Source organism: Panthera tigris, chromosome E2, assembly GCF_018350195.1.
Source record: "Panthera tigris isolate Pti1 chromosome E2, P.tigris_Pti1_mat1.1, whole genome shotgun sequence".
In the NCBI taxonomy this organism is placed as follows: Eukaryota; Metazoa; Chordata; class Mammalia; order Carnivora; family Felidae; genus Panthera; species Panthera tigris.
In genome coordinates this window covers 49,153,293-49,180,377 of record NC_056674.1, presented here as the reverse complement: position 1 = coordinate 49,180,377, position 27,085 = coordinate 49,153,293, and the positions used below count along the sequence as shown (strand labels likewise).

The following is a 27,085-nucleotide window of genomic DNA, read 5'->3' as shown; positions in this document are numbered from 1 at the left end:
TAGCAGGGTTTTGTGGTTGTTTCTGGTGGCAATGGGAGGGATCTGGACCCACTTTATTAACTGTTTCATTCAGACAGAAAAAATCAAAACTCTTCATATTGTGTTTTTGAAAAGGAAAGCCAGAACAATAAACTTTTCAAAACACCCTGCCTCTTTTAAAAATAGTTTTTTAGGGGCACCTGGGTGGCTCAGTTGGTTGAGCATCTGACTGCGGCTCAGGTCATGATCTCATGGCTTGTGGGTTTGAACCCAGAGTTGTGGTCTGTGCTGACAGCTCAGAGCCTGGAGTCTGCTTCGGATTCTGTGTCTCCTCTTTCTCTGCCCCTCCTCTGTTTGCTCTCTCTGTCTCAAAAATAAACAAACATTAAAAAAAATTGTTTTTAAATTGTTTTTTAAAAACTTAAAGCATTTTGGTTTTTCAGAGAAAACCCCCAGCCTGAAAGGTGAAACTTTTTTCTTTCTTTAAAAGAATTGTTTGGAATTAAGATTTTTTTTCTTATTTAATGTTTATTTATGTTTGAAAGAGAGAGAGAGAGAGCATGAGCGGGGTAGGGGTAGAGAGAGAGGGAGACACAGAATCTGAAGCAGGCTCCAGGCTCTGAATTGTCAGCACAGAGCCCCATGTGGGTTTCGAACTCAAGAACCATGAGATCAAGACCTAAGCTGAAGTCGGACCCTCAACCAGCTGAGCCACCCAGGTGCCCTGGAATTAAGTTCTTTATTGATGGTTTCTTTATTGATGGTAGTCTCTTTATGATATTCTTTTATTGAATTGTTAATTTTTATTTTTTACAGTTTTTATTTATTTATTTTGAGAGAGAGAGAACCCATGCACATGCGTAGTGCAGGTGGGGCGGGGGTGGGGGGGAAGAGAATCCCAAGCAGGCTCAGCACTGTCAGTGCCCAGTCCGATGTGGGGCTCGAACTCACAAACCATGAGCTGTGAGATCATGACCTGAGCTGAAATCGAGTGTCAGATGCTTAACGGCTGAGCCACCCAGGCGCTGCAGATGAAACTCTTTTTTCACATTTTCTACAAGAGTCATCCACTTTATAAAACAACGCCTTGAGATGTCCCTGTCACTGATCAGTAGTAAAGAACCTGTGGTGCTTGGCAACTGCTCTGAAGTGATCCCTGGAATCGATGAGTGTTAAGACTGTAAGAAAACTTAGAGATAACTTTGTAGAGCAACACCGTCCAGTAGAATTTTCTGTATTGATGGAAATGTGACCGTTGAGTACTTGAAATGGGGCTAGGGCAACCAAGAAATTGCATTTTTAATTTAATTAAAATTTAATTGACATTAAAATTTTTTTTTTTTAACGTTTATTCATCTTTGGGACAGAGAGAGACAGAGCATGAACGGGGGAGGGGCAGAGAGAGAGGGAGACACAGAATTGGAAGCAGGCTCCAGGCTCTGAGCCATCAGCCCAGAGCCTGACGCGGGGCTCGAACCCACGGACCGCGAGTTCGTGACCTGAGCTGAAGTCGGACGCTTAACTGACTGCGCCACCCAGGCGCCCCAAATTAATTGACATTTAAATAGCCACTTGTAGCTAGTAGCTATGCTCTTGCATTGGAGATGAAATAGTTTCACTCTCAAAGACGTAAGATGGTGGAATGTGCAGTTCACAAGCTCTAAACCAATGGGAAGAGCAGAAACAGTTCAGAATAGGAGTTTGATGAAGACAGGAATCCAAACCCATGGCAACAGTTTGCCTAATGTCTCTGCTTTGGCAGCCATGAGGTGTCTAAAACTCAGTATTCCAAAGGAGTTGGACATACTCAGCACCACTTTCCCTGCATCCCGGCTTTTTGCATCCTTCCACTTCATCTTCCACAGAGCCCAGTGGTTTTTTTAAAGGCTTTTATTTTAGGGGCGCCTGGGTGGCTCAGTCGGTTGGGCGTCCGACTTCAGCTCAGGTCACGATCTCACGGTTCGTGAGTTCGAGCCCCGCGTCGGGCTCTGGGCTGATGGCTCAGAGCCTGGAGCCTGCTTCCAATTGTGTGTCTCCCTCTCTCTCTGCCCCTCCCCCGTTCATGCTCTGTCTCTCTCTGTCTCAAAAATAAATAAACGTTAAAAAAAAAATAAAAAAATAAATAAAAAAATAAAAAAAAATAAAGGCTTTTATTTTATTTTGTTTAAAAAAATTTTTTTAAATGCTTTTTATTTTATTTTTGGAAGAGCGAGCAAGAGAGAAAGAGCGTGAGCAGGGGAGGGGCAGAGGGAGACGGAGACACCGAATCCAAAGCAGGCTCCAGGCTCCGAGCTGTGAGCACAGAGCCTGACGCCAGGCTCGAACTCACGAACCTCAAGATCATGACCTGAGCTGAAGTCAGACGCTTAACCAACTGAGCCACCCAGGTGCCCTTAAAGGCTTTTCTTTTTTTTTTTTTTTTAAGTTTATTTGTTTATTTTGAGAGAGAGAGTGTGCGCTCATGAACAGGAGAGGGGCAGAGAGAGAGGGAGACAGAGAATCCCAGGCAGGCTCCAAGTAATCAGCATGGGGCTCATACTCACAAACCGTGAGATCATAACCTGAGCTGAAATCAAGTGTTAGATGCTTAACTTGCTGAGCCATCTAGGCTCCTCCCCCAGAGTTTTTTTTAAAACCAAGTTTATTGAAATATAGTTAATATACAGTTCTCCCTTTTAAGTGTAAAATTTGTTGAGTTTGGCCACTGTACGTAGTCCTGTAGCCACCACCACAATTAAAATACAGAACAGAACCCCGCCACACAGTTCCCTGGTGCCCCTGTGTAGACAGTCATAGCACCACCCTCTGGCAGCTGCTGAGGTGGTTTATGTAAGACAAGGATTGTACAGTGTGGAGCCCTTTAAACCTGGCCTGTCACCCTTGACCCAGTGCCTTTGACATTCATCTATGTTGGTTGTTAAGCATCCCAGTTAGTCTCCTTTTTTATTGCCCACCAGTAGTGTTCCAGTGTATGCAGAGGCCACAGTCTATCCATACACCCGTTGATGGATATTCAAGTTGTTACCACTTTTTGGCGATTATGGTTAAAGCTGTGATAAAATATCAAGGTGATTTTTTTAAAACCTTATTTTGTTCATATCCCTCCTTTGATGAAAATGCTTCAGTGACTTCCTATTGCATGGAGTGTAGAATATAAATTCCTTATTTTAGACTGTTTTGTGGGCTGGTCTCTGCCTACTTCTCAGATCGCATCTTGTACCACTTTCGCCCTCAGTCACTGTTTATTTTCATCTTTTGCCGGCAGCTCCAGGGGGAGCACCGTGAGGGGTGCTTGGTATGCAGTAGCACTCAATAAATATTTGTTGAGTTAATAAGTGTAAAAAAATCAATTATGTTGATGAACACTATTAACACGAATTAGGAAAAAGGTGTTTAGATTTTCATAGTTTTAAAAATAAATTTTAGAGTAATTTTAGACTTACAGAAAAATTGGGAAGATAGTACAGAGAGTTCCCATATACCCTGCACCCATTTCCCCCTATTAAAAACCATCTTATACTCTGTGGTGCCTGGGTGGTTCAGTTGGTTAAGCCTCTGACTCTTGGTTTCAGCTCAGGTCATGATCTTTCAATTTGTGAGTTTGAGCGCTATATTCTTCTTCTTCTTTTTTTTAATTTAACATTTGTGTTCACTCTTGTGCACATTTGTGCTCTCTCTAAAAATAGATAAAAACTTTAAAAATATTTACAAAAACATCCTATACTAGTATGGTATATTTTCTACAATTAACAAATCAATATTGATACTTAACTCGAATCCATACTTTACTCAGATTTCCTTAGTTTTCACCTAATGTCCTTTTTCTGTTCTGGGATTCCGTTCAGGACGCCACATTACATTTACATGCAACTCCTCAGGCTCCTTGGCTGTCACAGTTTCTCAGATGATGTCTTTGATGACTTTGACAGTGTTGAGGAATACCAGTCAGGTGTTTTGTAGAGTATCCCTCAGTTCGGATTTGTCTGATGGTCTTTCTCGTGATTAGACTGGGCTTATGGGTTTCAGGGAGGACCCTAGAGATAAAGTATCATTCTCATCACATCGTATCAACGGTACTTACTGTGAAAGTGACATATCGCTGTTGATGTTGACCTGGCTGAAGTAGTGCTTGTCAGGTTTGTCTACTATAAACTTACTTTTTGCCTTCTGTTTATACTACACTATTTGGAAAATCGTCTGTATATGCAGCCTAAGTTTGTTTATTTATTTTTAGATTAAAAAAAATTTTTTTTAATGTTTGTTTATTTTTGAGAGATAGAGACAGAGCGCAAGCAAGGGAGAGGCAGAGAGAGAGGGAGACACAGAATCGAAGCAGGCTCCAGGCTCTGAGCTGTCCGCACAGAGGCCGACACAGGGCCTGACCCCATGAACCGTGAGATCATGACCTGACCTAAGTCGGGCGCTCAACCAACTGAGCCGTCCAGGGTCCCCCATGAGGCCTGAATTTAAACAGTGGAGGGTTGTGGCGCCTGGGCGGCTCAGTCGGTTAAGCATCCGACTTCGGCTCAGGTCACGATCTCGCGGTATGTGGGTTCGAGCCCCGCGTCGGGCTCTGTGCTGACTGCTCAGAGCCTGGAGCCTGTTTCAGATTCTGTGTCTCCGTCTCTCTCTGACCCTCCCCCGTTCATGCTCTATCTCTCTCTGTCTCAAAAATAAATAAACGTTAAAAAAAAAATTAAAAAAAAAATAAACAGTGGAGGGTTGTTTCTTTCTTTCTTTCTTTCTTTCTTTCTTTCTTTCTTTCTTTCTTTCTTGAATTAGTTGCTTGTATCAGTGTGATATATATTTTATACCTTGGATTATAATCCAATACTACTTTATTTTACTATATTTATTTTGTCGCTCCAATTGTCCCAGTTTTCACCATTGGGAGCTCTTTCAGATGTTTCATGTATTCCTTTGGCATGACCCCCATCATTGTTTCCACTTGTTTGTAGGTTTTTAAAATACACAGTACTTCCTTATTTTCTGGTACTATAAGATGCTTAACTCTCATCATGTATATTTTCCTGCCCCAGTCCCAGAATTAGCCATTTGTCCAAGGAGTCCTGGTTTCTTTTATTGGAGAATGACATCAGATACTAAAACCTGGTTACAGATGTGCTCGTTGCTCTTGGGGTGTCATCGCTTCCAGGCACTCATATGACAAAACAGGAAATATACTACTAATCCATGAATACGTGTGTATCTGTAAGTGTATGTATATGTAACCATCTGTATATCAAGCTGAACGGGAGATCATGTTTAACATCTACTCTAAGTCATTACCACAAGTGTCGTTGTGGCTCCACCCTCTGCTTGTCAGTAATCTCCCACGCCAGTCATGAGAAACGGGGCCCCAGCCATCCTCTGTCCATTTACTTATTGTTCATTCCAAAATACATGGATAGTCGTTTCAGAATTTTAACCTGTACCCTTGTAGGAGTGACGTTATCAGCTGGAGTGCGGTGCTTATGTACAGTTCTTTTCCCCTTTAGTCTTACAGACTCCACTAAGGTTTTCATCATTTTTAAGCAGCCTTTCACTTCTTCACACTGTGGTCAAGTTTGTTCCTTCCTTCATTCATTCTTTCTTTCTTCTCTCTCTCTCTCTTTTTGAAGATTGTATTTTATTGAAAAAAAATTTTTTTTACTGTTTGCTTATTTTGAGAGAGAGGGAATGTGCATGGGCACAGGTCCACGCACTGGGCAGGGGCAGAGAGAGAGAGAGGGAGAGAGAGAATCCCAAGTCGACTCTGTGCTGCCAGCTCAGAGCCCTATGTGGGCTTTGATCCCACGAACGTGAGATCATGACTTGAGCCGAAGTCAGGAGTCCAACACTTAATCGACTGAGCCACCCAGGAGCCCCTAGAAGTGTATTTTTAATGCAGTTGAATTTATACGTTGTGCTTTTTCAGTCTATTTAAGAAAAATCTATATTCTACGTTCATAGAGACATTCTCCAATAAATTTTTTCTTGCTTCTCTGTTTCTTTTTGAAATTAAAAATGAAGCATCTCAGCAGAAAGTGTATTCCCTGCTTCCCTAATGGTGGGTGACTTATTAGTCTCAACATTACAGCAACTCGTCCAGACAGATAAAAATTGAGGCTTTTTTTTTTTTTTGCTCTAAATAAACAAATCAAAAATAAAACACAACTCGGCAAATTCTTTAACTAAAAGGCTATGAATAGTTAATATAGTCCAGACATTTTCCTGGAGCAGTCCAGCTTTGGTCCCAGCTTTCCTAGTTTCCCTGAAAGTTCATTTTGAAAACTATGGGGATGGAAGGGCATAGTAGAGCTGTTTTTGGTGAAAGTGACTATTCTGTGAATTCCGCAAATTCTTTGTTTTCTAGAACATTTGATGTAAAGATGCAGTAATGAATGGGGGAAGAGTATGTACAGCCAAGAGTTTAAGGGTTTGGAGTTGGAGCACAGTGTCAGAATCCAGGTTATGTCATCTATCTGCCATGTGATCTTGGGCACATTAGTTCCTTTTAAGCTTCAGTTTCTTTATACCTAGAACAAGAGTAATAGTATCTGCCTGTGTCCAGGATTCCCCGCACCACTCCTGGTTTCACTAGGAGGATTCACAGCTGTATTTGCAATTACGATTTATTACAGTGAAAGGACACAAAGCAAATTCAAAGGGAAAAGGCACATGGCGTGAAGCCTGGAGGAAACTGGGTGCAAGAGACCTTTCCCAATGGAGTCCCTCAGACGTGCTTAATTCCTCCAGTTTTGAATTATAGCAACGCATGTGAAATGTACCAGAGAAGCTCATCAGAGACTCAGTGCCCAAGGTTTTTATCTGGGGCGGGTCACCCAGGCTCCCTCTGGAGCGCGTGAATCACAATCGCACACCCCCAGCGGGGCGGCAGGCGCTCAGCATAAACCACATTGTTTGTACACACAGCGTAGGCACAGTGAGCCACTCTTATCAGTTAGGGAATGGTGGGAACACTCCAAATCCAAGTTCCCAGACACCAGCCAAAAGCCAGCCTTGCAAGCAGGCCTTTCTGAGGTCAGCAGTCTCCTGCCTGCTGGGGTTACTCTTTTCTGCACACCACCTGACAGTTAATGTGAGGATTGAGTGAGATAATCAACATAGAGCGCTTAGCACAGTGATCGGCATATATTAATTGCTTGCTACGTGTTAATTATTATGATTATATTAGAAAGCTTGTGTATGGAAGCAAGAAACAGCCCGACAAGATAGCCTTATGGAGCCGAGAGGACCTGTGGAAGACAGCCCGTCTGCCTTCTTATTTTACAGACATGGAACCTGAGATTCAGAAAGGTTAGGTGATTTTCCTAGCGATACTCACTCTGTGCCATCTTAGCTTGTGGGAACGTGAGGATGTTCTCATTTTAGACGGAGACTTCCCAAGAAACACCCATTGTGCTGAGTGTGTGAACAGAACCTCGGATACAAACCTCTAGAAAGCATTAGACAAGGATGGTTCAAAAGCAGCCTTGGCAGCAGTGGCTGTCTCTGATTTAAAGAGATTGGATATTGTCATTGGAAATGCTCTGATCCTTTTTATGTCAGTGGGTTTCAGTCTGTGGTTTTATTCTATGAAATCTGATAGTACATACGTTACAGTCATTGCTCAGGCATGTGACAAACTGATTTTCGGGGAGCTGACCTAGCTCTGATTTGCACTGATTGGATGTTTCCACTTTGCGTCATTTGGAAGGATGAATAGGCAAAGTGTTTTCATATTTTTGAACAGCTCTTTCTAATTCAGCTGAGGTTGAAAGAGGAAGAGTTGATTTCTTTGCTAGTTTATTTGAAGAAATAAACGTTGGCTTTTGTTCTGCAGATAGCAGTGGTCTCTGTAGGGAGGCTTTCTTTTGCACTGAATCAGGGTAGCAAGATAGCCCTATGAAGCTATATATTATCTTCCCAGAGAGATGAGCTTTCTAACAGAACCATTGTGTTTGCACCAAAATTTAACTGTAAATCCAAAATGGATTGGTAATGCAATCCATCTCCAAATTCAGTGTCCCCTGACCATTTGTAAAGTATCATACCGGTTGTTTTCTAAAAGATGAAAATGTTAACTCGGGAAACAACAGATGTTGGTGAGGATGAGGAGAAATGGGAACCCTCTTGCACTGTTGGTGGGAATGCACATTAGTGCAGCCGCTCTGGAAAACTGTGGAGGTTCCTCAAAAAATTAAAAATAGAATTACCTTACGACCCAGCAACAGCACTACTAGGAATTTATCCAAAGGGTACAGGAGTGCTGATTCATAGAGGCACATGTACCCCAATGTTTATAGCAGCACTTTCAACAATAGCCAAAGTATGGAAAGAGCCCACATGTCCATCAACTGATGCATGGATAAAGAAGATGTGGTTTATATATACAATGGAATGCTACCTGGCAATGAGAAAGCATGAAATCTTTTCATTTGCAGCAACGTGAATGGAACTGGAAGGTATTATGCTAAGTGAAATAAGTCGTTCAGAGAAAGACAGATATATGTTTTCACTCATATGTGGAATTTGAGAAACTTAACAGAAGACCATGGGGGAAGGGAAAGGGAAAAAAATAGTTTCAGAGAGGGAGGCAAACCATAAGAGACTCTTAAATACAGAGAACAAACTGAGGGTTGATGGAGGGGCAGGGGAGAGGGAAAAATGGATGATGGGCATTGAGGAAGGCACTTGTTGGGATGAACAGCGGGTGTTGTATCTAAGTGATGAATCATGTGAATCTAGTCCCGAAACCAAGAGCACACTGTATTTATCAATTTTTTTTGGTGGGAGGGGAGGGTAGCAGTTTTATTGAGATCTAATTCACCTCTTGTATAATTCACCTGTTTAAAATGTACACAATTTAGTGGGTTTTGGTACATTCACAGAGTGAAACCATCACCACAGTCATTTTTAGAACATTTTCATCACCCTAGGAAGAAACCTTGTACCCTTTAGACATCACCTCCCCTGCCCCCTATCCTCCAGCTCCCCCCTCCCCCCGCCCCCCCCAGCCCTAAGCAATCACTAATCTGCTTGCTTCTCTATAGATCTGCCTCTTTGGACGTTTCATAGAAATGGAATCCTAGACTATGTGGTCTTTGTGACTGACTTCTTTCACTTAGTTCTTTTAAAGGCTCATCCATATGTATGTATCGGAAGCTCAGTCCTTTTTAGGGTTGAATAATATTTCACTGTAGGGATATATCACGTTTTGTTTATCCATTCATCAATTGTTGGACATTTGGGTGGTTTCCGCTTTTTGCCTGTGAGGACTAATGATGTCATGAACGTTTGTGTACAAGTTTTTATACAGCATGAGCTTTTAAGACCTATATTGTCTATGATAGGTAGCATTTATTGAGTACACGCCATGTGCTGTGCGAGGCATTGTACTTGTGAATTGGTTTTTACCCTTAAGGAATTGCAGTCAGATCGAGGTCATGTAATAGTAAATAGGGGATTATTGTAAAGTACCACAAGTACTACGTAGAGATAAGCCTTGGGTCCTGTGGAAGCACAGGTAACTCCCTGGTGTGTGCAAGAGGGGATGGGTCAGAATAACTTCCTGGGATGAGCCTGAACTGAATCCTGAAGGACAAGAAGGCATTGGCCAGGTGAAGCCTGGAGAGAAGGGTCACCCAGGCGGAGGAAGCGGCTGATGCGAGGGTCCGGAGGTGAGAGGGTGGTGCTTGCTTGGATTCGGAGGGCCGGAGGGAATTCATGGTAACAAATTCATCATGGCGGGAATGTTGGGACGGGGTTGGAAGGTGAGAGGCCTAAGATGGACTGTAGAAGTGAGCCAGAGAGAGGTCTTAAGTGACCTTTAATGTCATGCTAAGGGTGTTGTCCTTCATCCTGCGCGCTGTGGGACCCAGCACCAGCCCTGAGGGTGGAGCTGGGCTGGTGGTAGATGGGTGTCTCTTTCCAGGTGAGGACCGACACAGGCCTGAGCTGAGGCAGAGATGGGGAGAAATGGATTGATTAGGAACAGACTAGAAAGGGACGTCCAGAGTTAGGTCCCAGGAGAGAGTCATGTTATGGAAGCCACAGGTCTTAAGGAGAGAGTGATCATTAGTTCTGATACTGCCATGAAATCAACTAAAATAGCTAATAAAAAATATCTGCTAATTTCAACAACACCAGAGGTCTGTGACAGCCTTTGCTGGGTCGTTTTCTACTGTACACTTGAGAAGTGGTAAAAGACAGTTTTTAATCCAATTCTGACCCCAAAGCCCATGCACACCCTTTCTGCTGTGCCAGATGATTTCCATTTTACACATGCAGAAATGCCATGTAGAGTCTTTCTTCCTTTTGATAAACTGTGGTCAGTTTCCTTGGTTTGGTGAAATCAAGCGCTTATGAACACAGCTGGCTTTGTGCAGAAATGGCTTTTTAAACCAGAGCAGCATCCATTCGTGTACAGAGGCCTACACAGTCTCTTGGAGTTGATGTCTTTTTAGTAGCCTTCAGTTAGCCAGCTTTTTCCAAATTATTCATTACATATTTTCCAGGCCAACAAGAATCAAGTGCCACTGTCAGCGCCATGGTTGTTATTTCAGAAAGGTCATACGACTCCTGAAGTGTGTCACAAAAGCTCCCATCCTGCAATTGGAAGAACAAGGGCTATTAGAAACTTTATTCTCTTATGTTTAAAGGTCTCTCTCTCTCTCTCTCTTTTTTTTAATGTTTATTTTTTAGAGACAGGGAGAGTACGTGCAGGGGAGGGGCAGAGAGAGAGAGGAAGACACAGAATCTGAAGCAGGCTCCAGGTTCTGAGCTGTCGGCACAGAGCCCTATGCGGGCCTCGAACCCGTGAACCGTGAGATCATGATCTGAGCCAAAGTTGGATGCTTAACTGACCCAGCCACCCAGGTGCACCTAAAGATAACCTCTTTTGACAGGGAGCAGTTCTGAGCAGTAAGTTTGTTTTCCTGCAGTCAGGAGAGGACTTTACAGTACCTTAAAAACAAAGGCTGAGAGAAGATATGATTGGAATTTTACATTATAAAGTGTGAGTAAGGTGCACACATTTGGTTCGTCAAATGTTTCTATTCTTGTTGAAGGTTTCACAGAGCAGACAGCGAACTACTAAAGTTTATTATTCTAAAAGGCATTAAAGAAGTGAAGGAACTTTACAGATGTAGATAAATTCACGGATGATAAATTACCAAGGGAAGCTATAGAAAAAATTCTTTGAGATGTCAAGGAGCGCCTTGGCACATTTTGGAAAGGAAGGACCCAGATTTTGACCTGGTTCTGACCTATCTTCCAAACAGAAGATGTTCACAGAGCACCTGCATGTACCAAGCACCTCGCTGGGTGCTCTGGGAGAAAGAAGATGGACCCTGCCTTCTGGGGGCTCCCCAGTTAGTTATTAGAAGATAAACGTGTGCAGCAGCCGCTACCACATGGCAAGTGACAGCAAGCCCTGTGACGGGGGGCAGAGAAGGTGCTTTGGGAGAGGGTGGAATCCCTATGGCAGACTCTGGGTGAGGTTCTTAGGGGACGTATGTCTTGGGACTTAAAGGATGAGTAGAATTTCAACAGCAGAGCAGGCGAGAAGGACCTTCCGGATGGGAGGAGGAGCTTAAGCATCTCTTTAGAATTGGGAGCGTCGCTGACCTTGGAGAAAGGTAAGAGCTTTGAATGGGTGTGGCCTGGGCAAGTAGAGAAGGAAGGTCAGACCAAAAAGTTCTGGAAGCATCCAGTTTGGAAGATTTCCGCTTGATTGTCTTCAGTCTTCAGTAGAAAACCAAGGAAGGTTTTGGAGCAGTGGAGCGATGTAGTCTGAGCTCCGCTTTCAGAAGTTCCGTGTCGGGTGGAACAGAGGAGTGGGGAAGGCGCACTGTCTGAGGTTGTGTCCGCCAGGCCGCAGGCGTTGAGGACTGAGGCTAGGACGGAAGCGTGGAAACAGAAGAGGCTTGGGATGCCTTTGAGAAAAAGTTTTTTTTTTTTTAATTATAAAGTCATGTAAATATGTAAGTAGTACAAAAACGTAGGCTCATGTAGGGGAGTAAGACAAAAACCCTGTGGGAACAACTGCCATTGAAACATTCTGATATATGTTCTTCAGTGTTTTTTAAGGCATAAGTAGCTGATTTAAATTTCAGTTCATAGTAGGTATAAAATGCTACTTTACTCCTCTAAGTCTTTAATCTCCCCTTCCTGCAGGCTGCGGGGGAATTCTCCCGCAGGGAATTCTCTCCTAGCCATCACTGGGGCTCGCTTCCTCTCTTGCAGCAGGATCACGGGGTTGCTGTGGTTCTTAACCCCCTGATGCCCAGACTTAGCATCTCCCAGCCAGTCCCTGCCTGGTGCCCTGAGGCGAGGAGGCCTTCCGGGGACTCTTGTCCCCCACAGAGCACCAGCTTCTACCCTGGTTAGGGGATCTTCTCTTTTCTGCTTTCCCTCTTTGCATTCTCCTGACAGCCCAGCATGACCGTCCTTAATGTGCTGCTACGAACATGATGTTGGCCCCTTTTTTCTGAGGTAGGAGTAGGGAAACCTCAGTTAGTGTTTTTTTGTCTTCCTTTTAAATAATAACTTCCTCTGATGAGGTGATATGGTGAATTATGATACTCTGTTTGCAGCTTTTGGCTCCTGTATTTTTCCGTGTCATTTTTAAACACTTTCAGGATACTCCCTTATGTAAATATGCATAATTTACTTGTAGATAACATGAAACAAGCAACTCTGTGCATAGAAGTTTTCCTGTGTTTTGGATGGATTCTGGAGGTGGAATTTTTGAGTCAAAGGGCATGACTTTATGATGATGATTATTAATTATTGTTACTGGGTCACAATCTTTGTTATCACTGTACCACAAACTAAGCAGCTTGAAACAGTACCTACTGATTAGCTCATAGTTCTGTCTGTCAGAATCCCAGGCGCCGCGTGGCTGGTTTCTCGGTTTGGTCCCCTAAGCTGAAATCCAGGAGGCATCTGGCTGTGTTCTCATCTGGAGGCTCAGTGGCCTGGGGAAGAATCTGCTAAGAGACCCATTCAGGTTGTTGGCAGAATTCAGCCTCTTGGGGTTATAGGACTGAGGTCCCTGTTTTCTTTTCTTTTCCTTCTTTTTTAAAATTTTGAGTCTTGCCCTTCATGTTTTATGGAATAAAAAGTTTGGCCTTTTTATTGCATGGAACTACAATTGGCACAGGTTGGGGGACTAGAGGAGGAAGGTGGGGGCTGAGGAGGAGGTGGGAGAGACCTCTTCCCCAGCTCCTGGGTAGTGACACCTCACTTTTTCTTGCATAATTTCTGGCGTCTTCCCACCTGGATGCTGGCTCTCTCAGGGTCTCGGAGAAGAGGAGAGGATCACATGCTTATTGTCATAATTGTCATTCTGGAAGGAGTGGAGGAAGTTTCTTCCTAGCTCACCATCATCTCAAGGGGTTCTCTTCTCTTTCATTTTTTTTTAAAGTTTATTATTGATTTTGAGAGAGAGAGAGAGAGAGAATCCCAAGGAGGCTCAGCACTGCCAGCACAGAGCCCTACATGGGGCTTGATCCCACAAAGCATGAGATCATGGCCTGAACCGAAATCAAGAGTTCGATGCTTAACAGACTGAGCCACCCAGGTGCCCCTTCTTTCATTTTTAAGTAAGTTCTACACCCAACATGGGGGTTTAACTCATGACCCCAGGATCAAGAGTCACATGTTCTACCAACTGAGCCAGAGCTAGGAGCTCCTTTTAAAAAAATTAAAAAAAAAATTTTTTTTAACGTTTATTTATTTTTGAGACAGAACATGAGCAGGGGAGGGGCACACACAGAATCCGAAGCAGGTTCCAGGCTCTGAGCTGTCAGCACAGAGCCTGACGTGGGGCTCGAACTCGTCAACCCCGAGATCATGACCCGAGCCGAAGTCAGACGTCTGCTCAACCGATTGCGCCACCCAGGCGCCCCTTTTTAAACATTTTTTACTGAAGTCTCTGTTTTCTTGCTGGTTGTTATTTAGGGGACACTCAGCTCCTACAGGCCACTTTCAGGGACTTGCCATGTGGTCCCACCTCCACAGCCAGCAGCAGTCTTCTTCACGTAAATGCCTCGTCCTTAGAATCTCTGAGTGCCTCTGTTTCTGACTTCTAGACCTAGATTTACAGGGCTGATGCGATTAGGTTTCTCTCTCTCCCCCCAACCCTCAAACAGAAACTCTGTACTCACTGAACAGTAACTCCCCATTCCCCACTCCCTGTCCCCTTCCACTTGTTTTCTACTTGTCCTTTTTATGAATTTACCTATCCTAGGTACCTCATAAGTAGAATCATGCAGTATTTGTTATTTTGTGCTTGGCTTCTTTCGCTTAGCATAGTATTTTCAAGGTTCATCCACACGATAGTACGTATGCCGTCGTATGTGTGTGCCATGTTTTGTTTATCCATTCGCCTGCTGATGGACATTTGGGTTGTTTGAGGTCTCTTAAGGTCGACTGATTTGGGACCTTAACCACATCTGCTAAATCCCTTAACAGCAGCACCTAGATTCATATTTGAATAACGGGGAGAATGTGTACAGCAAGGGCCCAAAATGTTGGGGCCACCTTAAGATTCTGTCTACCACACACCTCCTGGAAAGATCGTACCACCCCTGGTTGGAGGTGCCATCTTGCCTGCTTTCATACTTTTAATCTATAAATTGTTCAGAAGAGTGTGGAAGTTGCATCTCATTTCACTGCCTGCCTTTCCAGCTGGACTTTTCTCTGCTCACGACTCTAGTGGGATGAAGGATGCATAACAACCACTTTTTAGCCTCCGATGAGAGCGCCCTGGTTTCTTGTCCCCAACATTACCTATGACATATTTCTTGACGGTGTATAAGAGGGAGCACTAATGTCTTGAGAATGCAGGAGAATTTGGACTGGTCCAAATAAGAGAATTTAAGGCTGTAACTGCCATGATTTAAGTCAGCCTCATGCTTCGGCCTGAATGCAAATTCATTTGATTCAGTGTGGTCCTGAAAAGATGGTGCTCCCTAGGAACTGGGAGACCTGGGAAATGGAAATCATTAGAATGTGCTAGAAATCTCAGATTAAATGGCAACTGAGCATCTCAATAACGTGACCATGGATTCAGCACGGGTGGTGTTTGAGTATTACCACTTGCCATTTAGCTTGGAGGAGCAGTCCATGCCCTTTGGAAAGGCATGGGGGTGACGGGTGGGGTGGGGTAGGTGTGTTTGTGTGTATGTGTGTGTGATGTCCCAGGTTAGGTTTTGCTTGGAAGGGGCTCTGAGTAGCTCTGTTAGCTCCAAGCTAGTTAGATTCTCTGAATTCTAAGATGACGTCTCCACAACTTAGAACACACCAGCTTGCTTGTATGTAATCCCGGTGTCAGGGAACAGATAGCAACTGCCCTGTTAAGGAAGGTGAGTATGAGATCTGGTTGAGGATTAGAAGGGAGTGAAAGCAACCACTGTAGAGAACTAATAATACCTGACAGCGGGGGACTTACTGGGCCATGGGAAGAGAAAGCCCCAGACGAGGCTACCCACCTGTCTTCTCCAACCCGAGCTGGCTTTGCTGGCAGAACTGACCCTGTGCTTTCTCTCCCAGGCAACCGCAATGTCCGTGGACTGTCTGGGGCAGCATGCTGTGCTCTCCGGGTAAGTGAGCTCTGCTGCAATTTCTGCGGACAAATCGCAAATTGAGAGGTTTCTGGGAAGTTGGAAAATACTCTTTATCCTTAAGGATTGTGGTCATAGGGTTTAGTTCCGCTATCCTAGTGACCTCAGGGGTACTTAACAGGGATCACTTGCAGTTTATTTTTGTCTCTGCCCTAATATGTAAGCAATAAAATTCCTTTGAAATTTGCGTGACTGGTAGTTTGGTCTTGGAATTGCAATTTTCTGTTTATTGCACAGACTCTGCTGAAGGGTGCTGTCTGGTGTGGTCTCACGGGATCAAGGGGATCTGGGTTCTGGTTTGGCAATGCCATTCATGATGAACCCCTGGACATTTGTCCAGTTGGCCTCCCTGGACTTTGGTTTGCTCGTGAAGGACTTTGATTTCATTATGAAGAACTAGAACTACATGATTTCTCTAGTGTTTTCCAGCCCAACATTTTTAACATTCTGGCAACTAAGGGCCATCCTAGCATTTGCTAATCACTTTGTCATTGTACCACTATAATGCCATTTAATGGTCAGAGTCCCCTCCCCTTTCATACTCACTACCTCTCTAAGTCTGCAGTGTTTTCTTTAACTTGTTTATGAACTCACTTCTAAATAACGAACTAGTTTCTGTTTCATTATTTTATTTTGAAATCGTATCTTAATTTACCTTAAAAAAGCATAGCAGACATTTAAATAATTCAAAAGGCTCTACATTGGGAAGTAAGTTTCCCTCTTCTCTTTGACCCCCAACCCCAGAGACAGTTATCAAATCCATTTTTTTGTGTCACACTGGATGCATAGATAAGGAAAACTTGATATGTTTCTTTACTGCCCCCTCTGCACTCACTTAAAAAAAAAAAGCTTTATTGAGATATAATTCACAGACCATGCAATTTACCCATTTAAAGTGGCAAGCCAGTGGTTTTGGGGATATATTATTCATTTCCTATTCCGTTTTTAAACCTTTTTTTTTTTTTTTTTAAATCAAGGAAATACCTGAACATAGTTGACAAAGTCAAGTAGCATCACAAAGATTATATTGTCAGACAGCAGAATCCTAGCTCAGCTTTTCCCCAATCCTGATCCCACTCAGTAGAAGCAACTACTTGAGACTCTTGTAGCTGTTTCTCTGGGGTTGCCTCCATTTTTCCAAATAATACACAAATATTCTGTTATCTTGATTTGTCCAGATATTACCAATTGACTTTTTAAAGTAGATGAGGATTTAGCACTTTTACTTTGTTCTGTGAGTCCCTGACTTCCCTCTCCTTCCAGTATAGTTCTATAACAATTGTTGTGTTGAATCAGTATTTGGGGTTCTTTTCTCAGAGTAATTTTGAGAGGTCCTATACCATTCTGATTCTGGACTTTGTATGCAGCCTATTTTTTCTCTTTGGAAGCTTTAAAATGCTGTCTTTGTCTCCAGCGTTCCTTTTATCTCCAGGTGTGTGAAATCTTCACCGTGACTGCTTTGGCGTGTGTCTTTTTTTCATTCATTGTGCTGGGCACTTAGAGGGTCCCCTCTTTTTTTTTTTTTTAAACATCATTACTTGTTTTATCTAAACAAATAGACATACACTTGACATCATGTAGTCATATTCACAACCCACAAAATACTCAAGTGCTGGGCACCTAGGTAGCTCAGTTGGTTAAGCATCCAGCTTCGGCTCAGATCATAATCTCACGGTTCATGGGTTTGAGCCCCGCATTGGGCTCTCTACTGTCAGCACAGAGCCTACTTCAGATCCTCTGCCCCCTTCTCTCTCTGCCCTTCCCTGCTTGCGTTTTCTCCCTCTCTCTCAAAAGTAAATAAACACTAAAAAAAATACTCAAGTGCTAAGGAATAACTGTGTCTCAAATGTTAGACTTCTCTGTATTCACTCGTGTGGGCATTGCCATTTGTAGCATCCAAGGAGGGAATGGGATTATGTCACTGGAAACCAGGCAAGCATTCCTGTTTTGGTGTGTTCTTGGGTACATACATACCTGTTTTATTTTTCAACATAATCTTGAAGGTTCACCATTTTGTTTTCTTATACTGAACTTGAAAATATGTACAGTAAAGAATGTACTTGAGTTAACCGCTTGAGTAAATTTACAAATATATACACCCATGTGATCCCCATTCAGATTAAGACCCAGAGTAATTTTTAGCACTGTGGGAAGGCCCTTTCAATCTGGAAGGTCTGTGTCTTCTAGTTTGGAGAAGTTTTCCTTCATTGTGTCTTTGGTAATTTCCCCCCTCTATTTCCTGCACTCCTTCTTTCTGAAGCTGTTCGTCTGTGTTGGATATCCTATGTGGATTCTCTGTTGGTCCTTTTTGTTTTGCATTCTGACAGTTCCCTTCAGCTTTAACTTTCTACTCTTCTATCAGATTTCTTTATTTCAGCTGTGCTTTTCATTTCCAGGAGCTCTTTCCTGTTCTCTGTTCTTTACCTCGTCTTCTTTTACCTCTCTGACAATATTAATTCTAGGTTTCTTCTTGCCTCGGCACTACCCATTTCCTTTTTTTTCTTTTGATTGCATTGGTCCCTGTCTTTCAGGTTTCCTCTGGTGACCGATACTCACCTGGCTCTCTGTTACTGTCAAAGAGTGATCAGTTTACATGTGTGATGGTGGGCTTTTTTGGAAGGAGGTCGTCTGGGAACCAGACCCTTTTTTTGGAGGGTGCCCAGATGTCACTATCTCCTGGGTTCTGTGTTACTTATTTGCTTTTGTTCTTTTCTTGGGCTGGTCATTTTCCCCTGAGAAGAATCCTTTTGTCACTGTGTGAAGACTGTACAGATCAGCTGTAGGGGAAGAGGCCTGAGGGTCTCACATTCCACTTCCTGCCCTGTTTTGAGCACAGCTCCTCATATTCCCACACTGCTCTGCCGTTTGTCCCAGGCCTGGGCTCCTCTGAAGTAGTTTGTCTGAAGCACATCACCCCCACCCCCCACCCGGGTGAAGGAGAGGTGGCTCTGTGGGGTGTGTATAAACCGCTCTCCTTAGTCCTCTTTCAAACAGGTCCTGCTCTGTTCTGCTTTTGGTTCTCCAGGCCTCTCTTCCCTTGTGTGCAGGCTGAAGCCTCCAGCTCCCGAGCCGGCCTCGGTTCTGCAGCGTGAATCAGCTCACCTCTCATCCACTTCCCCTCTGCAGGCACTTTGGTGTTTGCTTTCTTTAGATCGATCACCATTTGTCCATCCGCTTTTCATTTCCTCTCTCATTTTCTTTGTGGGTTTCTGTGTTGTACGTTTTTACTCTGACTTTCGTGGGTCTTCAGGGGAGAAAGAAGATATGTCAGGTATGTGTATCCTGAAGTGCCTACTTTTCTTCTGCTGCTCTGCACTTGCTCTCTGGGGGGTCTCTGGGCCCCCCTGTTGATGGCGCCCCATGTGTATCGCTCTCAGCCTTTCCCCGTTCGTCATGCTTTCCCGTTTTTCATGCTGAGAGGAAGATGCCAGCCTGCCTGCTCCAGAATCAAGTGATTCCTTCAGAGTAGGTCAGAGATGCTAGATCTTTGTTCTGCACCGGCAGTTCTGAAAGTTCTGTGAATTTGTCTTACCTGTGCTTGCTTTCTTCTCCCCTAACCTTCTCTTCTGGGGTTTCTGCTAGAGTTTTACGGGCCGTGTTAACTTGCATTTCCCATCTCTTCTGAGCAGGGACTGTTAATCTTTTTCTTCACCATTGAGCCCACCTGTCCTCATGGATGCTCTGGGGCTTGGAGTGCTCTCTAACAACAGCTGATTAATGGCCGCTGAGATGTTGATTCACACAATGATTTTTCCCTTAAAACAAAGGGAAAATAGGCGGAACACAGGACATTCCTGTTTTCAGATCCTTTATACTGATTGGCACCGTGAACATTATCAGCCCTTAACGTGTTATTTTCATTATCATTTTATTGGTTATTATTTCCCTCCCAATAGACTTAATTTAGTTGCCTTTCCCAGGTAGTCAACTTGCAAGGGAATTTGAGATTTTCTCCAGGATGTTTGGCAAAGTGATAAGTGATAGGTTTAACACACATTTACCGAATGCCAAGCACTATGCCTGGTGAGGAGGGACATACAGACACTGGAGACTTGGTCCGTGCTCCACTCGGTTGGTTCAGGACCAGAGCCTTACCATGGGTAGTTGTACTACCGAGATCAGTGCTGCTGTCGCAATGCAAACAGCGCGGTGGGAGTTGTGTGGGAACCGGAACCACCCCTAGCTGAGCAGTTGGGAAAGGCTGGAGCGAAGTGGGCTTGGAGCTGAAGCTGGCGGGAAGATGTCAGACCCCCAAGGATCCAGTCGGGAAGACCATCTCTGGAGACAGGCTCTCGCGGGGACGTGGCTTCTACTTGCTTAACTGTCACCTCGAATTCCTCCTGTCCCTTGTATGCCTTTCAGAGAAGATAAACGTCATATAAACCTGGGGATTTTTTGAGCACTCTTTGCAAACCATATGTAATTCCAAATGTGCTTTTCTGTCTTAATGCTAATGCTGTTATATTGTCATCATGTCGATGTTGTTTTCCTAGCCGCCGATTCTTATACGTCGTTAATCTAGATGCCCCTTTCGAAGGTCACCGAAAGATCTCTCGCCAGAGCAAGTGGGACATCGGAGCTGTGCAGTGGAATCCTCATGACAGCTTTGCACACTATTTTGCAGCTTCGGTGAGCCATTTAAGGAGTACGGGAAAAGGCTGTTAAAAGTGGGAGCTGGGGCTGGTAGGTCTATGTTCTATGGAGAGAAGAGAATATAACTCTCATTTCTCAGGCAGAAAAGAAGTGTGGATGGTTCTAAAAGGAAGATAGAGGCAAATTAAAGACATATATGTATACAGACACATATGGCGTATATCTATATATGAACGGAACTGCTGATCCCATCGGTGTCAGATCTTGTGTTTCTAAAGATCCAGATTTTAAAGGGAAATGAATAGATGCCTCCATTTCTGTGTGTGAGAAGATCCTGTTTTCACCGGCAGGAACGTAACTGGACATGACTCTGACCTTCACTGTTTTCAGAGGGATCAGAAGACTCCACACATGCTTTCGCTCAAAGGAAGGGATTCTTTCTTTTTCTTAAAGTTTATTTATTTATTTTGAGAGAAAGAGAGAGGGGAAGAGAGCATTATCATCACGGAGCCCAACACAGTGGCTTGTGAGATCGTGACCTGAGCTGAAATCAAGAGTCAGGTGCTTAACTGTCTGAGCCACCCAGGCGCCCCAGGAAGGGATTCTTTCTTGATTGGGATTCATTAGATCGGCTAACCCCCTGAGATTTTATGTGCCTGTTTCTGTGTGAATTCTTCCAGGAAAAGATGCATGCATTTTATTAGGTTTTCCAAGGGATTCATGACTGAAAGAAAGATATAGGCTAGATCACCTCTGGTATTTCGTCAGATTCTACACCAGCATTCTACTCTCCTAGAACAATTAGAGATCTAAACCTTTGGCTCCTTTGCACTGGGCTGGAAGAACAGTATTTAAAGAACCCTGCTTATCATCCAAGGGATGCAAGCATTCACAGTGCTGTCTGTGTCTGTTCTTATCAGAAATGACAGTCTGTGAGAGGGAAGCACCTGAGGAAAAGAAAGACAAGCAACGCTGTCAGCTTTAGAAGGAACAAAAGCCGCTCTTCCCCTCATTTCCAAAATAGCATCTGACTGTCTGGGGCACCTGGGTGGCTCAGTCGGTTGAGTGTCTGACGCTTGATCTCAGGTCATGATCTCACGGTTCATGGGTTCAAGCCCTGTGTCGGACTTTGCGCTGACAGCCTGGAGCCTGCTTGGGATCCTCTCTCTCTCCTCCTCTCTGCCCCTACCCTGCTTCTGCTCTCTCTCTAAACAAACAAAGAGTCTGAACGTCTGACTCTCACCATGGACATCTGCGGTTGAACTGATGTGGGGGGCTGTTCTGAAGGAGAAGATAGGGCCAGTCTACTGCTTTCCCATTCCCGACCCCTTTCCTGTGAATTAGGAAGAATGCTCTTTTCGTTGGCTTACGCCTTACAACTTCCACTCCCCTCTCATCCTCAGCCCCTGATCATTGGGTCCAGGGGTCCTAGACCTTGGAGCTACTGACCTCCCAGGCCACATAATTCTTTGCGGCAGGTTCTGTCCTGTGCATTGTAAGAGATGAAGCAGCATCCCTGGCCCCTACCTACCAAATCCAGTAGCATCTTCGCCGTCCCCGTCACCATGACAACCGAAAATTTCTCTAGACGTTATTAAATGTCCCTGGGAAGCAAAATAGCCCCTGATTGGGAATGACTCGTTTAGGCTAACTGGTCAATACTTGGCCCATGTGGATTAACATTGCATTTGTTTACAAATGGTGAGATAGCCTTTTTTTTTTTTTTTTTTGACAGTCTTTTTAAAGTAGACAATGTAGGGGCGCCTGGGTGGCTCAGTTGGTTACACGGCCGACTTCGGCTCAGATCATGATCTTGTGGTTCATGAGTTCGAGCCCCGCGTCGGGCTCTGCGCTGACAGTTCGGAGCCTGGAGCCTGCTTCGGATTCTGTGTCTCCCTCTCTCGAGCTCTGTCTCTCTCTCTCTCTCTCAAAAGTAAATAAACATTAAAAAAAAAGATTTTTTTAAAGTAGACAATGTAATGTCATTTACATTCACATGTTACGCAGCCACCGCCCATCTCTGGTTCCAAACATTTTCATCCCTCCAGAGTAAAATTTTACCCCTCCCATGAAGCGGTTTCTCCCTATGCCCCCTCCCCACGGCCCCTGACAGCCACCAGCCTGTGTTCTGTCTCTGTGTTCTGGATATTTCATATAAATGGAAACATACAATATGTGATCTTTTGTGTCTGCTTTCTTAACTATGCTGTTGCATGTATCTGTGCTTTACTCCTTTTTATGGCTCAGTAGCATTCCATTGTATGGCTATAACACGTTTTGTTTAATCGTTCATTCACTGATGGACATTTAGGCTGGCTCTTGTGAATAAGGTGGAAGTGGACGTGTGTGTAAATGTAGTTTTTTGAGTACTTGTTTTCAATTGTTTTGGGTATATACTTTGGAGTGGAATTGCAGGGTCCTATGGTAAGTCTGTGTTTAACTTTTTGAGGAGCCATTAGACTTTTCTACAGTAGCTGAGTCGTTTTATAGTCCTACCAGCAGTGTTCCAGTTTCTCCACATTGTCCCCAAAATTAGTGTTTTTCTATTTGTTTTTTTTTTTTTTTAATTTTTAAAGCATAGCCATCCTAGTGGGAGAAAGTGGTATCTTACTGTGGTTTTGATTTGCATTTCCCTAATGACTAATGATGTTGAGCATCTTTTCATGTCCCTGTGGGCAATTCGTGTATCTTTTTTGGAGAGATATCTATGCACATCCTTTACTTATCTTGGAATTGGGTTGTATGTCTTTCTGCTGCTGAGTTGCCAGAGTTCTTTCTATATTCTTGATACTAGATTCTTATCGGAGGTATGATTTGCAAGTATGTCTCTAATTCTGTAGATTGTCTTTTCACTTTATAGTGTCCTTTGTTGATTTTGATAAAGTTCATTGTATGGATTTTTTTTTTTTCTTTTGTTGTTCTTGGTTGGGAGAGAGCCTTTTTCAGGAGAAAAAGCTTTGGAGTTAGGCACATCTGAGGTCAAGTCCTAGTTTTGACACTCCTGTTTTATCTTTTGTACTCTCCCAACTTTCTGAGCCTCAGCTGCCTCACCTGTAACGTGGGTGATGACAGCCAGCGTGCAGTGTTGTGTGACAGAACAGAGGGCGGGTCTCTGAAGATTCCTAGTACGTTGGGCGCCTGATGGCTCAGTTGGTTGAGTGTCTGACTGTTGATTTTGGCTTACATCGTGGTCCCAGGGTGGTGGGATCCAGCCCCATGTCAGGCTCTGCTGAGTATGGAGCCTGTTTAAGAGTCTCTCCTTCTCTGTCTCTCTCCCCTCTCCCCCTCTCTCTGCCCCTCTCCCCCACTCACGCTTTTTCTCTCTTTAAAGTAAATAACTGAAAAAAATGAATAAAAACAGAATCTGTGTATTAAAAAAAAGATTCCTAGTACATAGACTGGTGTTAGCAGACCCTCTGGAAATGACAGGGGATATTATTATAATATGAGGGGACTTTTCTTTTCACTCCTGTTCCCACTGGAAGCTGTTTTGAATTCTAACCTTTGACCAGAAACCTTACGTATTTAGAATTGGAAACTGGCATTTCTGGATAAAAACCTTTGAACTTTATACATCTGTCCATCTCTGAGCTAAAATGAAAATCAGTCTAGTAATATATAGATATTAGTAGATCTGCATCTGTATATCAGTTCAGAAATTATTAGATAGCCTGTGTATTAGTAATCAGTCTGTTGTAGTCTTTATTCACTTTTGGTGTGTTTCATAAGCTCATGACATTTAGATATTTTGCTGGCTTGTTGTTTCTTTCAGTGAAATGTAGCTTTTTCTTTCCTCCTTTCCCTATTGCTGTGTGTTTTTTTCTGGTCAGTCTTTCCTAGTCTTTCCTAGGTCTTTATGCCTAACCCTTTAAGAAATTCAGTATAGGGATGCCTGGATGGCTCAGTTGGTTAGGCGTCTGACTTCAGTTCAGGTCACAATCTCATGGTTTGTGGGTTTGAATCCCAGGTCGGACTCTATGCTGACAGGGCAGAGCCTGGAGCCTGCTTCACGTTCTGTGTATCCCTCTCTCTCTCTCTGTCTGTCTATCTCCTGTTCGTCCTCTGTCTCTCTCTGTCAAAGATAATGAATAAACATTAAAAAAGAAAAGAAAAGAAATTCAGTATTAGGGACACCTGGGTGGCTCAGTCGGTTAAGCACCCGACTTCATCTCAGGTCACAATCTCACAGTATGTGAGTTTGAGCCCCACACTGGGCTCTGGGCTTTCATCACAGAGCCTCTGCTTCGGATTCTCTGTCTCCTTCTCACTCTGCATCTCTCTTTCTCTCTCTCAAAAATAAACATTAAGAAAAAAATGTATAAAAAAAAGAAATTCAGTATAGGCATATTTCAAGGAGTCTTCTGTAATTTTGTCTTCTAGGTTACCCCTTTGATAGTGGTTCTGTTTTCTTGTGTTTATGTGTTTTTAAAGTGTGATGGATGGACTCTGGGCATTTGATAAGTGGGAAGAGTGAGCTGAAAGCCTGTAGTGTGACAGCAGCTGGAGAGATGGGTGTGTGATGCTTAGAGCTGGGAGGTGGTCCTTTGAACAGCCTGCGGGGTGGGGTGGGGGGAGGCGTGGGGGTGGTGGGGTGGGGGTGGTGCATCTCCGTAAGCCATCATTCAGGTGCCCAGTAGCGCCTCGGTGGCTTCAATTCAGCTGCAATGACTTAGGGTAGATTCACGTTGAAGACAGCACTGCCCTTCTGTTTGGAAATTTATAGTCCTATGTACTGAGCTAAGGTTGGCTCCCATGTTAATTGTACTCGTTTCTTTTTTAAGAAAAATATTTTTTAATCTTTATTGTTTTTGAGAGAGAGAGAGACAGACAGACAGATCATGAGTGGGGGAGGGGTATAGACAGAGGGAGACACAGAATCCGAAGCAGGCTCAGGCTCTCAGCTGTCAGCACAGAACCCAACATGGGGCTCAAACTCACGAACTGTGAGATCATGACCCAAGCCAAAGTTGGACACTTAACTGACTGAGCCACCCAGGAGCCCCTAATGGTACTCATTTCTGATGGCTCTGTGAGCAAGTCAGTCTGTAGGTCTCTGCCATGCAAGTTAGTTTCTGCATGGCTTCGTCTTCTCAGCCCTAGGCACATCGCGGTGAGAGCGTGTGTTCGGGTGTGGGACTGGCTGCCTTCTTCCCCTTGTTTCTTTTCAGAGTAACCAACGGGTTGACCTTTATAAGTGGAAAGATGGCAGCGGGGAAGTTGGCACTACCTTACAAGGCCACACTCGTGTAATCAGGTAGGCATCAGGCCTCCGCAGCTCCCGGCCTGTCTCGCTCTGTCATAGTCCCTCGGGAAGTGACGTGAAAGCTCCGTCCCCCTTCCACAACTTGACCTTCTGTGCTGCATTGGCCACGGGTGACTGCGAGGTCCTTGGCGTTCACTGAAGTGGTGGCTCTCATACTGGGGATCAACCAGTATTTAGGATCCAGCATTCCTGTAACTGCTGTCCTCGATTCCAGAAGGCCCTCGGACCACCCAGTCTGGTGTGAAGGATTAGAGCTGATTTTTGCCATGGGAGGGAGACACGGTTATGCCGGCAGAATCCTCAGCTCAATTCGGCAGTGCGTGGGAGCACAGACAGCAGGATGCAGCCCTTTGCTCTTTCTCCAGTGGCTGTGGGGCACAGCTGCCTCCCACCCATGGCCTTCTGGAGTGTTCCTTGATCCATCCTGTCCTTGGGTCACTATTCCTGGGTAGGGAACACTCATCCTGGGAAGTAGCAGCAGGGAGTACAGGAGTGGGGGAGCTGACCCAGAAGTAACGGGAAAGGCCAGACCCCTGGCCTATGTTAGGGGGGCCTGCCCTTCCTGAAAGCTGCATGGCAGTGTTAACAGTTTGCCGCTGCTTTGACAGATGTTGGTTTTACTTGAGGTACTTGTGGTTGAATTTGGTTTAGAAAATCACAACTCAAAAATCACTTGATGTTTTTGCTTTGGGGTGTGTGTGTGTGTGTGTGTGTGTGTGTGTGTGTGTGTGTGGTTGAAGTTGAAATCCTCCATTTCTTTTTTGGGAGCAGGTGATGGGATAGCTGGTGATGACAGGGGAAAGGACCTGAAAGCTTTCTTCAGAGCTCAGTTAAGTCTTACTCATTCCCAGAGAAGTTTGGAGATTTCTAGCCTATATCATGTTGAGGAGGACCGTTAACAGTGACTCTCTGAAGCCACTAGAAATGAAATCTGCTAGCGCTTTGGAACTGGACTCTGAATTTTCTTCCCTTTGTTGTTGTTCCGTTTATTTCTTGTGTTTCCAGTGACTTGGACTGGGCAGTGTTTGAGCCGGATCTCCTGGTTACCAGCTCTGTGGACACGTACATCTACATTTGGGATATCAAGTAAGAACAATTAAAAGGCCAAACCACTGGGTTGTGGGACGATCTGGGACCTTTGTTTTAGAGATCAGCTGTCTTAGTTTGGTTTCCCCTGGGTGCAGACCCCGAGATGAGGATGCCTTGCAAGGACGTTGTTTAGGAGGCGACAGAAGCACCGGCGGGAGGAGAGACAGGAGCGGGAAGGCTGCACACGGAGGGCGCGCTGTCCACGCGGGAGGCAGCATGAGCACGTGGAGGTTATTCCTGCCGGGGACCGCTAGGTGCTAGTGCAGAACTCCTCAGAGGTGTCCCACCCTTGAGGGCTCAGGAAGTGGGGGCGTCATCCACTGTCGGTCACTGGTTGCAGGCTGCACCCCGGGGCCTCCCTTCCCTGGCACTTCAGGCCTGGCACAGAGATGTGCAGGACAGGCTTCAGCAGTCAGGGAAGTCCCTTTGGCAGAGAAACATAGGTGCTGGCGTTTGAAAGTCAGGCTGAAGTTTAACTGACGTGGCAGGTGACAGTGGGGAGTTGTGGGCACAGACACACGTCTGCTACAGCAGGTGATGCTATGAGACA

The 27,085-nt window shown here is 44.4% G+C and overlaps 1 protein-coding gene across 9 annotated transcripts in view; it reads left to right on the top strand.

Moving 5' to 3' along the window:
* The window catches only part of WDR59 (WD repeat domain 59), an 85,290-nt gene that overhangs the window by 2,077 nt on the left and 56,128 nt on the right, over nt 1-27,085 (top strand). For 7 of the 9 annotated variants that reach the window (XM_042968397.1, XM_007083357.2, XM_007083356.2 and 4 more), the window contains exons 2-5: nt 15,520-15,569; nt 20,084-20,219; nt 25,352-25,437; nt 26,452-26,532. In XM_042968397.1, the coding sequence (XP_042824331.1) occupies nt 15,520-15,569; nt 20,084-20,219; nt 25,352-25,437; nt 26,452-26,532 (353 nt within the window). The remainder of the gene's footprint in view (nt 1-15,519; nt 15,570-20,083; nt 20,220-25,351; nt 25,438-26,451; nt 26,533-27,085) is intronic. The other 2 variants (XM_007083360.3, XM_042968395.1) reach the window with 2 other exon arrangements.